The 11960-nt window shown below is 37.5% G+C and overlaps 1 protein-coding gene across 4 annotated transcripts in view; it reads right to left on the reverse strand.

The window, feature by feature from the left end:
• The window catches only part of JAKMIP2 (janus kinase and microtubule interacting protein 2), a 195731-nt gene that overhangs the window by 40072 nt on the left and 143699 nt on the right, over positions 1-11960 (reverse strand). For 3 of the 4 annotated variants that reach the window (XM_011931503.1, XM_011931501.1, XM_011931500.1), the window contains 7 exons: positions 11275-11403; positions 8621-8704; positions 7880-7942; positions 4303-4401; positions 3034-3132; positions 1333-1386; positions 386-451 (listed from right to left, as the gene is read on the reverse strand). In XM_011931503.1, coding sequence (XP_011786893.1) covers positions 386-451; positions 1333-1386; positions 3034-3132; positions 4303-4401; positions 7880-7942; positions 8621-8704; positions 11275-11403 — 594 coding nt within the window. The remainder of the gene's footprint in view (positions 1-385; positions 452-1332; positions 1387-3033; positions 3133-4302; positions 4402-7879; positions 7943-8620; positions 8705-11274; positions 11404-11960) is intronic. The other variant, XM_011931502.1, reaches the window with a different exon arrangement.

Consider the following 11960-nt stretch of genomic DNA (forward strand, 5'->3'; position numbering starts at 1 on the left):
CCGCCACCTCACCCGGCTAATTTTTTTGTATTTTTAGTAGAAACGGGGTTTCACCGTGGTCTCGATCTCCTGACCTCGTGATCCACCCACCTCGGCCTCCCAAAGTGCTGGGATTACAGGCGTGAGCCACCGCGCCCGGCCAGAATTATATATATTTTTAAGGAACTTCAAAGCAAAAATTATCCACCCACCCCGAATCAGTGCATAGACTTTTCTTTTGGGTGTTCTCATTCTATCTGGGTTGTACCACGCTTAAAAATAAAACGTGTGTGAGGTATTCACACACAAAGTCATGTGCAGAGAGAATGTCCTTCACACCCTAGCCTGCTCTTTCAGTATTAAGCCAGACACGGAAATGATTTGAAATGTTTGTACGACTCATTACCTTCTCTGCCAGGGACAGCACAGTGCTGGCCTGAATTATGGCCACTTGTTCTTCATTTCTTAAATTCTGTAAAAAATAAGAAAGGCCATAAGCTGAACATACTGATATTATTTATCCCAAAGAAAATACTGTCTGACCGACTGCTACAGAGCATTCTGTATAAGCCTGTATAGAAGCTTAACAAATTCCTATTCTGTTTAGTAATACTTCTGAACAAAGAGTTAATCAAAACCTGGAAGAAGGATATTAAACCTGATTTTTTTATATCTCCTTAACACTGATTTGATTTCTGTGTCACTGGAGGCATATTTTATTAATAGTCATGTTATGAGAAAAAAAGAAACCAAAATAGAATAAAGAACAGTCTCTTCATAGAAATTTTGATGTAACTTTACTAATTCTGTTCTCTTCTTTGATAATTTTTCAAGGGAAAAACGGTGATTACTTCAACCTACAAGCACCATTCACCTACTATCACAATAAATGGTCCTCCTGCTGAATTAAAGTGCCTTGACCCTGTCTGGAAGGTGTTTTTAGAAAGAAAATGGATTATAGCTTTCTGGTCTATTTTTATGGCACTGCCAACAGCCCTAGAATTTAGCAGCCTTTGCAAATGCGTGACTGATTAATTTCACACTGGATGCCTTTGAGCCAGAGTCAGACAGTAATTAGCTTTACTCACTGGAGATGTGGTCGGCATTCAAACCTGAAACCTGCCCACAAAAAGCACTTTACAGGTCTCATTTCTGCTACTACCTTCCAGAGATCCTTACAACCCCTTAGCCAAGTTGTTTGATAAATTGTAGATTCTTCCCAGGGAGCAACATCCTTAAGTGAACATGGCATCTCACGTGCTCTCACTTTACACATGATGCATTGTTAAGTATTTCTTGCCTCTGTTTAGGCAAATTTATATCTATACTATACTTAATCAATTCTTTACTTACCCCATTATCGCCCAAGATATCAAGCTGCTTTATGAGATCAGGGATGTTCACATCCTGCAAAATCAAGCAGAAACTCCTGTCAAAGACAAATGTAGCCTACTATTCCATCAGTGCCTGAACATGAAGTTAGAGGAAGAAATTTCAGGGCTTGAACTTCCTTGGGATGTTTTCAATCTGGCACACCTAGTTTTAAGCTTCAATTTTGCTTCTTACATGATGTGTGAACTTGGGCCAGGTACTTAACAGATCATTCTTAATTTTGCTAGTTGCAAAATGGAGATAATAAATGCCTACTTCATAGTCTGAGCTGATCTTCAGGATAAACAGACTGCGTGTGAAAGAGTCTAGCATGTAGTAAAGGACTTGGAATATTCTCATTAACTTTCTTCTCATGACTGCCAACCCTTTTTTTTTTCAGTTGTGATAGACTTTCAGGTATAAAAAAGTAATAGGTAATAAATATAAAGAATCAACCAATTTCATTCTAATTAGCAAAATTCTGACCTGATTGAATTTTGACTGCCATGTAGAAAACTATAATGCAGCATTATTTTTTTAAGGTGCCTAGCATTAATTTCATCTTTTATTTTTACCCCTGTTCCTTGCATCAATTTGAAGCAGCTGAACTCCATTTGAAAGAGTTCATTGGATTAGGCTGTTTGTGATTTAGCTGAGAAAAAAACATCGAAGGAAAAGGCAAAGAAAATTGTTTTCATTTAATTACAGTGAAATTCAAAAATCGCTTTGGTTGACAAACTACCGTGCCACCCAGGAAGGCCAGAAGTTTAAACACCAGGACAATGGTTTAAGATGGAAGGCAAGGAAGCACAATTTTACTACCCAAGTTTTCTCCCACTTTTTACTGTATTAGTACTACGTTCTCCTCTTACTCATGTTCAAACAGCAGTACAGTAGAGTCCTACCACCAGGAAAGGGAAAGTCTAGCTCAACTGAAGCAAGTATATTTGGCAGCTCAGAGTGGGAGCAGGAAGGGCCATGCAGAAGGTAAGGAGAGACCAGGAATAGCAGGCAGCATCCCAGCTTTACCGCAGGAATGGATATTCACTAGGTGATTTCACTACTCTGAAGGACAATGTATTTCCCCGGGGGGCAGAGGCACCTCAATTCAACTCTAATACTTAAAATATTATCCAGTAGCACTAAAAAGGTAATTAATTCTATTTAATATGCAACCTGTTATAAACCCTAAATCCTTCCAAAAGAGGAATCCTCCCTAAATTAAACACATCAAAAGAGATGATGGACTAGATGACTTCAAACATCTTCTAACTCTGCAATTCCATGCTTATGAATTCCATAGCACCTAGAATGGCTCAAAGAAGGGACTCCAGCTTTTCTATCCGGCAGACTTGAAATATATTTCTTGAAGTATTAAATTGATTTCACATTTCTTCCAGGTAATTAAGGCTAATTTTGATGCTGCATCTTTCTTCATATGACTCTGTTCTCAATAATCACGGATGCCTGTGTTTTTTCTGTTATCGTTTATGCATCTGTCACACATTAAAAAATATTCTGTTAATTTTCTAGTAGATGTGACTACTTTCAATTCCTACATAGTTTGCATCAAAATGATGACATCCAGTGACTGAAAGACAAAATAGTCATTAGCAACCTCCCCTTTTCCAACTCCCAGTTTTTCTAATCTCTACAAACATAAAAAATTAAATATCTGCCTACCTTAACACCTTCTTTCATACAGTAGATCTGTAGAGCACTCACACCATCTGAGAATGGGTGAATTTGGAGATTAAATGGAGGGGATCGTCTCTCTCTCTCCTTGAAATACAGTGAAGAATATACGGAAATTAAAAACAAAGCTGATTAATTAAACACTAAACCAGTGGTCTCTTTATGCTATTTCAGCATTAATGTCATTTGGCAAAAAGAAAAAAAATTCAAACTCAAGATGTTCATGATTAAATGTGATGGAAAAAACTGACTAGTCAACTAAGAGATTAAGAAGAAGAATTTATAGATGGTGTCATCCATTCTTGCAAATTTTTTGGTCAGGGAAATGCAGGAAGTGGAGCTCCAGTTTAAACTGTATGAATATTTAGAGCTTTCAAATATCAGAGCGTGGTCTTGCCATGAAGTTTTATGGCCGCTAACAGCCTTTTGCATATTCAATCTATTCAAGCTTTATGAGTAAGATATGTGGGCTACAAAAGAATGACTCTTCTTCACTGAAGCCTACTAACACCTAACTTTTTATCCAGACCTAATTTGAAATAGCCTAAAGAAGAAATAACTGGCAAAATAACAGAAATCAAATGGGAATTTTTCTTAAACTTTTATATATCAACATACACTGAATCCTAAGTCAGATTCTGCAGGATACAATCAAAATCTGATGTTTTTATGTTTTACTTGCAAAATAAAAACAAACACCTGAAATTTGGTCAGATTAATCAAGGTATTTTCTAAGACAAGTTACCTTGCCTCTTAGCCTTTTTTTTTTTTTTTTTGCGTAAATGCATTAGGGACTAAAACGTTTACTTATAAATTCACATTTACCTACAAAATATTTTTTTGTATAGCATATTTTGAAATACAACTCTTGAAGTAACATGTTTTAAGGAGTCAACATTTAATTAAGGATGGACATGAGTATTTAAAAACAATGAAATGTTGAGGATGGTTGAAATCTATTATTTAAACTTATTTAAAAATTATTTCTTAGTCTTGCTTATAAAAGATAGTAGTGCTGGAAAGAACAGTAACTAAAGACGGTTTTGAGTTGCCTCAAAGCATTACCACTTACTAGTCACAGGACTTCGGCAAGTTAGTTAATCTCAGTTGCCTCCGCTATATAATTTTGAGGGTGATCGTGAGGTCCAAATGAGAGTATGAATCTGAAATGCTTAATTCAGCACCTAGCTCCTCAATGTGCTCAGTGCATGTTAATAGTTACGATTATTTTTATTATTATCATCATCATTTCCTTACTTCTAGCTCTAGGTTTCGAAACTCCAGCAGCTCATTCTGGTCTCTGGCGTCCTGTAGTTCCTGTTGTAACCGGTGATTTTCTGCCTCCTGTTTTTCTATCTAATAAAGTAAATCTTGAAGTTAGGTAAGCATTGCAAAAACCATCTACAACTTTGCAAAGCAAGCATGAAGAGTGCTCAGTTTACTCAGTGAATAAGTCTTCCAGACCATGAAAAAAATTCCCAAGTAGATGTGAATAAAATAAGTCTTTGGCTTTCTTTCTAGTTATCCTTCAGTTGAGTTTTTTGAGTCATGGAGAAAAATGCCAGAAGACGTCTCTGTTCCTTGGAATTAAAATCTAGGAATTCTGTGAATAGTGAATCTGAGAATACTCACTTTGCCCTTGTGATGGGTTAGACAGTCTACTAGAACTAAATTTAACAGTATACATAAGGGGACTGATACTTCTCATTTCTCAACTTACATTTGTAATAGAAATTTTTTTAACAGCTCTCATCATATATATAACTTTGCTGAATTTCAATTACTACAGAAGAAAGCCAGCCCTTTAACATTGAATTCAAAAATCTTAATAATGAGATTATCACCTAGCTTTCCAGTTTTAAATATTTTCACTCTCATCTCTATACAAACACACTCACACGTGATCATGCATACACTAGAATCTAGAAACTGTGGCCTACCCAATGAACTGACTACTCCAGGAACTCTGTATCTACTCAGCTCCAGCTGAAAATGGCTCACTTTATCTCCTTTGCTATGTGAGAAAATTCTACACTTCTTTAAACACCTTAAAGATAAGCTCTTAAACATTAGCGCTTAAATAAGCGCTAATGTCCATAAGAGCCTTCCCTAGTCAATTCATTCAGAAGTGATACCTCTCCTTTTGTTTTCCTCTAGACTTTCTTATAGGACCTGTAGTATAACTTGAGAAAGCATGAATTTCAGTTAGTTATATACAAATGTACCTTCCCCTATAGACAGGGTTCATGTCTGAGTCATCTTTGGATTTGTTTTTTGAGATGAAGTCTCTCTCTTTCCCCCAGCCTGGAGTGCAATGGCGCAATCTCAGCTGACTGCAACCTCTGCCTCCTGGGTTCAAGCGATTCCCCTGCCTTAGCCTCTCTAGTAGTTTGGACTATAGGCGCCTGCCACCAGGCCTGGCTAATTTTTGTATTTTTAGTAGAGACGGTGTTTCACCATGTTGGCCAGGTTGGTCTTGAACTCCTGACCTCAGGTGATCCGTCCCCGCTTGGCCTCCCAAAGTGATGGAATTACAGGCGTCAGCCATTGTGCCCGGCCGTCATCTTTGGCTTTTAAGGAATTAGAAAATCTTTATGAAGTACAATGGATTTTTGAGCTTCCCTTGATATTAACTGTGTGGGTGGGCATTACAAACAGCAATTATTTAAAATCTTGAATTCAGAAATACAAACCCAGGGCATTTTTAACATAGGACGAATTTTACTTTCCCAAGTATATACATTTGCAGTTAAATATTTAGTTTCATTGTCACTTCTGCCATCCTTTTATTTTACTTATTTTATTCTTAGAAGCCTGAGTATTAAAAATTCCTCCTTTAGCCCAAAGAGATTAAGACTAACGGAAATCAGATAGAAGACATAATGGGATTTTTTTTTATGATAAAGAAATATAAGAACACTTATTACTGGGCATCTCTGAAACTAATAGGAAAAGAAAGGGAAATAGTGAGAAATTATGTGACATTAATAAATGTAGTCAAGTTTTCTACCCTAGATATTTGTGGCCTAGTAAACTTTCAAAAGTTTGTAGACGTTAACTTAAGATTATAAAGGAGATTCTACTTCCTAGAATCTTCTACTGAATCAATGGTGCAATATTTGGGGAGATTGCTGGTTCTAGTGGTTAATGAAACTATTAGATCAGTGGTTCACAGATTGTAATTCATTCAATGCCAACAGTTTCTTTATAGGGTCACTTAACCTTCCTGAAAACAACAGTTCTCGATTTTTGAACACCTGCCCACTCTGTATATGACGTATCCATCATCTATATATCTAAGTGATGAAAACATCAGCTCTGTCACACAGCATGCAAAGCAAGAGATAGGATGTCTTCACTTTGCCAGACTAGAGGGGAGGCAGGGCAAGCATCTTTTCCTTCCTTCTCATGCTTATCAGCCAGGATGTTGTGGTTAACTTTTATTACTTGTCAAGGATAAGAAATATTCATAGAAACAATTCTAAAATAATTTCTGCATAACTTTGGACTGACCTACACAATCATTTCCCTTACACAACTGGGCTTTCGATTTCTGTTTGTGTCAAACATAATATAAGATTTTTTGTAATTTAAATTAGCTGGGTGTGGTGGCACATGCCTGTAATCCCAGCTACTGGAGAGGCTGAGGTAGGAGAATCGCTTGAACCTGAGAGGCAGAGGTTGCAGTGAGCAATCAGAACGCCATTGCACTCCAGCCTGCGCAACAAGAGTGAAACTCTGTCTCAAAAAAAAAAAAAAAAAATATATATATATATATATATATAGTAATCTTTCACTAGATTTGTAGAAGGTAAATATCAAAGGAAAAGCCACCTTTGAACTGAAAATGTATTATGTTTAATTGCCTCTATGTTCAGATAACCAAAATTAATTATATCTATTCAAGCCTAAACCATGTTTCTGTTTCTTAATTTGTTAAGTAATTTCCTGGAATACTGTTTTATGTTTTAAAAACAGTATTCATCTAAAAAAAAACTTTCATTAAAAAAAGAGAAAGACTCAAGATTAATAAAGAGACTAAAAGTGAGAATCTCAGCCTATGCTAGGTTTCAGCATGGTCTTGGAGTCATACTCTGTCACTTCTTCACACAAAATAACAAGTTCTATTCATGGAGGTTTTTTTGTTTGCTTGTTTCGTTTTGTTTTTTGTGTTTTTTTTTTTTGAGATAAGAGTTTTGCTCTTGTTGCCTGGGCTGGAGTGCAATGGCGCAATCTTGGTTCACTGCAACCTCTGCCTCTCAGGTTCAAATGATTCTCCTGACTCAGCCTCCCAAGTATCTGGGATTAGAGGCATGCACCACCACGTCTGGTTAATTTTTGGTATGTAGCAGAGACAGGGTTTTACCATATTGGCCAGGCTGGTCTCGAACCCCTGACCTCAGGTGATCCACCCACCTCGGCCTCCCAAAGTGCTGGGATTACAGGTGTGAACCACTGCGCCCGGCCCTCATAGAGGCTTTGTTGTAGATAAACAACCATACAAGATGTGCATGTGCGTGTGTGTGTGTGTGTGTGTATGTGTACAGTATATATACAGTATATATGTATATATGGTTAGCAAATCAGAAGGTTTCAGGGATCACATCCTTTCAAGTCTGCACAATGCCCAGCGCAGAGCCATGCACACGTGCCACTTCACTGATGGTGATGGCGGTGACAGGGATGCGATTGAGCACGCAGCCGAGGACAGAGCAGCGCCGAAAAAGCCTCCCCTTCCCCTGGCCCCTGTGCCACTCCTGAGAGCACCCCCTGCTGCTCCTGGATCTCTCATGATTTTCTCCTTTGCCCCGCTAGGGTGTTGTGCCCAACATACCTTTTCTAAAAGCTCCTGGTTTCTCTTAATGAAAAGTTGTTTATCTTCTACCCAGTGTGAATCCTGTTTGACAAAGAATATCGCGCAGTCAGCATTTCAGAGTGGCATGAAAGAGCCTGTGTCGTCAAACCACTTTGCCAGAGCTGCCTTCTACCCACCCTGTTTGTTTGCCTGCCAAAGACTGGTAAGTAGAACCCACCCCTGCCAGCTCCTTCAAAGACACTGGGGCCAAAGTTGCTGGGAAAATTTAACCCCCTTTTCATCATCACTCCCTATTTCTACCTTTTCCAGTTTGAATAATCCAGGACCAGCCTTCTGGGGACTCAGAAGTGACCACAAAGGCAAAAAGTGAAAAGGGTCAGAATGCACACAGGCTAGATACATATGGATGGAAAACATTAAAATGCAGAACCATAAATGTAGCATAGAGCAAAGAACACAGCTGGAGGGGTGGGTCTTGGTCTTAGCAGCTTAAGACAACTCTGGGCTATTTGTACAGGGTTCCTCTTCCTCTGGCATTCTTTCTCTTGCCCAACCTCATTCACTGTTGTGGCTGGGTTCGTACGCTGGCCAGAAAAACACCAGGGACAGAAGTACAAGTTGAACATTCTAACGCAGTTTGAGAAAGATCACTGTGGAGAGCCAAGCTGTGTCCTGGGTGCGGCCCATGCACAGGTGAGCCAGAGAAAGGTCAGATTGAATTGTCTGCATCTGCAGAAGAGCTAGCAACCAAATGCCTACCTGCCCTTTCTGAGCCAGAGTCGCTTCCAGGTCTTCAATTTTTGCTTTATACCTTAGCACCTCTGCTTGAAGCTGTTCTTGAGCCTGGTGAAATAAAAATTCCACAACTCAGCAAGTAAAATGGTTATTCAATATCTTTCTTGACTAGAACTCAACAAGTAAGAGAAAGAGAGAGAGGAAAAAAAGAAGAATTTTCTATGACAAAAGAATCTTTCTGATCTAAATTATTGTTTAAAACTCCCTATAGCATTCTTTATTTTCAGGTTAATATTCACTCTTTAGCTTGGCATTCAAGAACTCTCATTATATTTCCAATATTTTCCTACTACTCACCAACCTAGAGTCAAACCCTTACCTGCTGACATAATTCTTGTTTCCTAAATATGCCTTGTAACTCTCCACTCTTCTCTTTATTTGAATGATCTCCCTTTCACAAAAGCCTTGTTCCATTTTGCTTCCCCAAATTCTTTCGATTCTTCTTTTTTTTTTTTTTTTTTTGAGACAGAGTCTCACTCTGTTGCCCAGGCTGGAATGCAGTGGCATGATCTCAACTCACTGCAACCTCTGCTTCCCGGGTTCAAGCAATTCTCCTGCCTCAGCCTCCCAAGTAGCTGGGATTACAGGCACCTGCCACCACACCCAGCTAATTTTTGTATTTGTAGTAGAGATGGGATTTCACTGTGTTGGCCTGACTGGTCTTGAACTCCTGACCTCAGAAGATCTGTCTGCCTCCACCTCCCAAAGTGCACCCGGCCTTTCCATTCTTTCAGAGCAAACTTTGTGCCTAAATTTAAGTCCCCAAATCAATTTCTCTCTGTCTCTCTCTATATATCATATTTTGTGTGTCTGTGTGTATAAGTAGTTTTGAATACTAATCTTGTATGGAGCAACCTTGTTGTCCTATGTGATTTAGCCTAGTAATTTGTTTCCTGCCTGTAAACCCATTTTTATTGTTGTTGTTTTACAATATGGATAGGTTTTTTAGTACAAGGTTGAATAAAAACAGCAATGATAGCTATCTTTATTCACTGTGAGGAGAATAAGTCTTTTGATTATTAAATATTACATTTACCTTTATCAGGCCCCCAAAATAATTAATTTTACTAAGATTTATTTTAACTGTGAATTGATGTTGACTGTAACCTATATTTTCTTGGATCTAATTTTATCTTTTTTCAATGATGCTTTCATCTGTATTATTTTTTAATTTCCAGTCTCTTTAAATTTACTCTCTTGTTCTTTTTCTAGCATCCTTGTTTCTTTTGGATGATTTTTCTCAGAATGGTAAGTTTTCCTGACTTTAATGGCCAGAGATAATGCTAAACCTTTATTTAGATAGAAGAATTAAGTGAAACAGGGAGGAATCTCCAAAAAATAAAAGGAGGAGTCTCCTTTTTGGGGGGAGGAATCTCCAAAAAATAAAAATAAAATAATATGCTATTATTTTAACTCCTCAATCCATGTTGGTAAGAACACTTAAACACAAATATTATAGCACTGGGGCATATACATGACAGGCACATTCCTTTGTAATGATTGCTTGCCTGTTCTAAATCTGTGTTTTTAAAAAACCTGCATATTTACTTATATATGTGTGTATGCATGCTACTGTTTAAAAATGCGTAACTGTTATATCTACCCTTTCCCACTGAAAAACAGTAGTTCTACAAAACTCCTCAGTGCATTGTAGACCCTCCAGAAAGAAAGTAGGATGATATCACTCTGTGGTCATGCTCCCTTTTGGCTCAAGTAAATTTACCTAGGAGGCAATTATAGCCTGGTGATTATGACTGTGAAGTCACAAGGCTAGGAAATCTAGGTAAACCTAAGTAAATAATTTAACTTCGCTAAGCTACATTTAACTTCTACTAAGTTATTATTTCCTCTTCTGTAGAAAGAGGATAATAATCATATCTAGCTTCTAGGATTGTTTTAGGATTAAATAGATAATGTGTGTCAAGTGTTCGGCACAATGCCTGGAACACAGCAAGCACTCAATAAATATTAAGAAATAGTATAGTACATGTCTATCTTTTCTTTTTGTTGAAATAGGCTCATGAGAGGCGGTTATGATATAAAGGAAAGAACATTTGACCCAGTAAGACTCAAGTTGTAATATCAGCTTTGCCATTTACTATTTGTGCGATTTTGGGCAATTCAATTAACCTCTCTGAGTATCAGATTTCTCTTTTATAAAATATCTGCCTTAGGGGGCTGTCCCAAGGGTCAAATGAGATATTGTCTGTGAAAATTCTGGTAAGCTGTCAAAAGTAAATGCTGTGCACTTATTAACGAAGAGAAGACACTGGCTCACTATAGGTTTCGAAAGATAAAAAAGTTCTTTTTCTAAGCAAGAAACTAAAAAATGGCTTAACAAAATCCAATATTATCTAGCTTTGAAAATGTATGTTTTCAAACAGCAAGAACAAGAACTATGTACTCAACTATCTTTAAAAGAACAAAAGCATTGATCTAAGCTGGTTCTAATGTTTCTAGATTCAAGGTTTGTTGACATAAAAGCTATAACAATTCAAAAGCTGCAGACGAGAGAAAAGTACAGGGAGAGCTGTCCTATTGATATTTTTATGTCCAGGGTACTTTTATGCTGTGTTGCTGCACGCTAATTCAGTACACTGTCACAGATACACACTAACCTTGGCTTCTCGTTCAGCGTCAATGATGCCTCCCGTCTGCTCCTGTAGGAGGGCATATGCTCTTTGGAGGGCCTGATATTCTTTTGTTAATTGTCGAAATCTTAGTTCAGATTCTTCAGCTGCTAAACTCTTGAGGTTAAGAAAAAAGCCCCAAAAGAATTGTGTTATGTTCAAGTCGCGTGTTCAATGTGAAATATTAACATTTGCCCACTTTTTACAAGAAGTAAAATGTTGTTTGACAGTCTATTTGATTTTGTTTTTAGCTCTGACGTGTATATATGGGCACAAATACTGTAATATTTTCAAGATGGACACTGCAGAAATATGTAAATACTTATTTTAGTAAAAGAAGCATTTAGCATTTGATAGATTTCTCATTGTTAATCATTTGGGCTTAGAATGCAGTCAATTTTGGATCCAAATAAGAAAAAATAATATCCAGATTTTGGCCTGAATTTGAGGAAATGAGATCCTAGAATTTTACTCTTATTTCTTTTCAGTATGTTCATCTCCAACAACTTGTGTTTTTCTCCCGGATAAATCATAAAAGCTATTATATTGCTTCACATCTTAAACTTCAGGACATAACATAATCAACACGAAATTTTGGGAAAACATGCAGATTGGGGTGTTTCACTCCCAAGATCCCGAATCAGGCATTGCATGGAAGGGTCCCCGAATTTTCA

This window comes from Colobus angolensis, unplaced genomic scaffold, assembly GCF_000951035.1.
Source record: "Colobus angolensis palliatus isolate OR3802 unplaced genomic scaffold, Cang.pa_1.0 Scaffold90, whole genome shotgun sequence".
In the NCBI taxonomy this organism is placed as follows: domain Eukaryota; kingdom Metazoa; phylum Chordata; class Mammalia; order Primates; family Cercopithecidae; genus Colobus; species Colobus angolensis.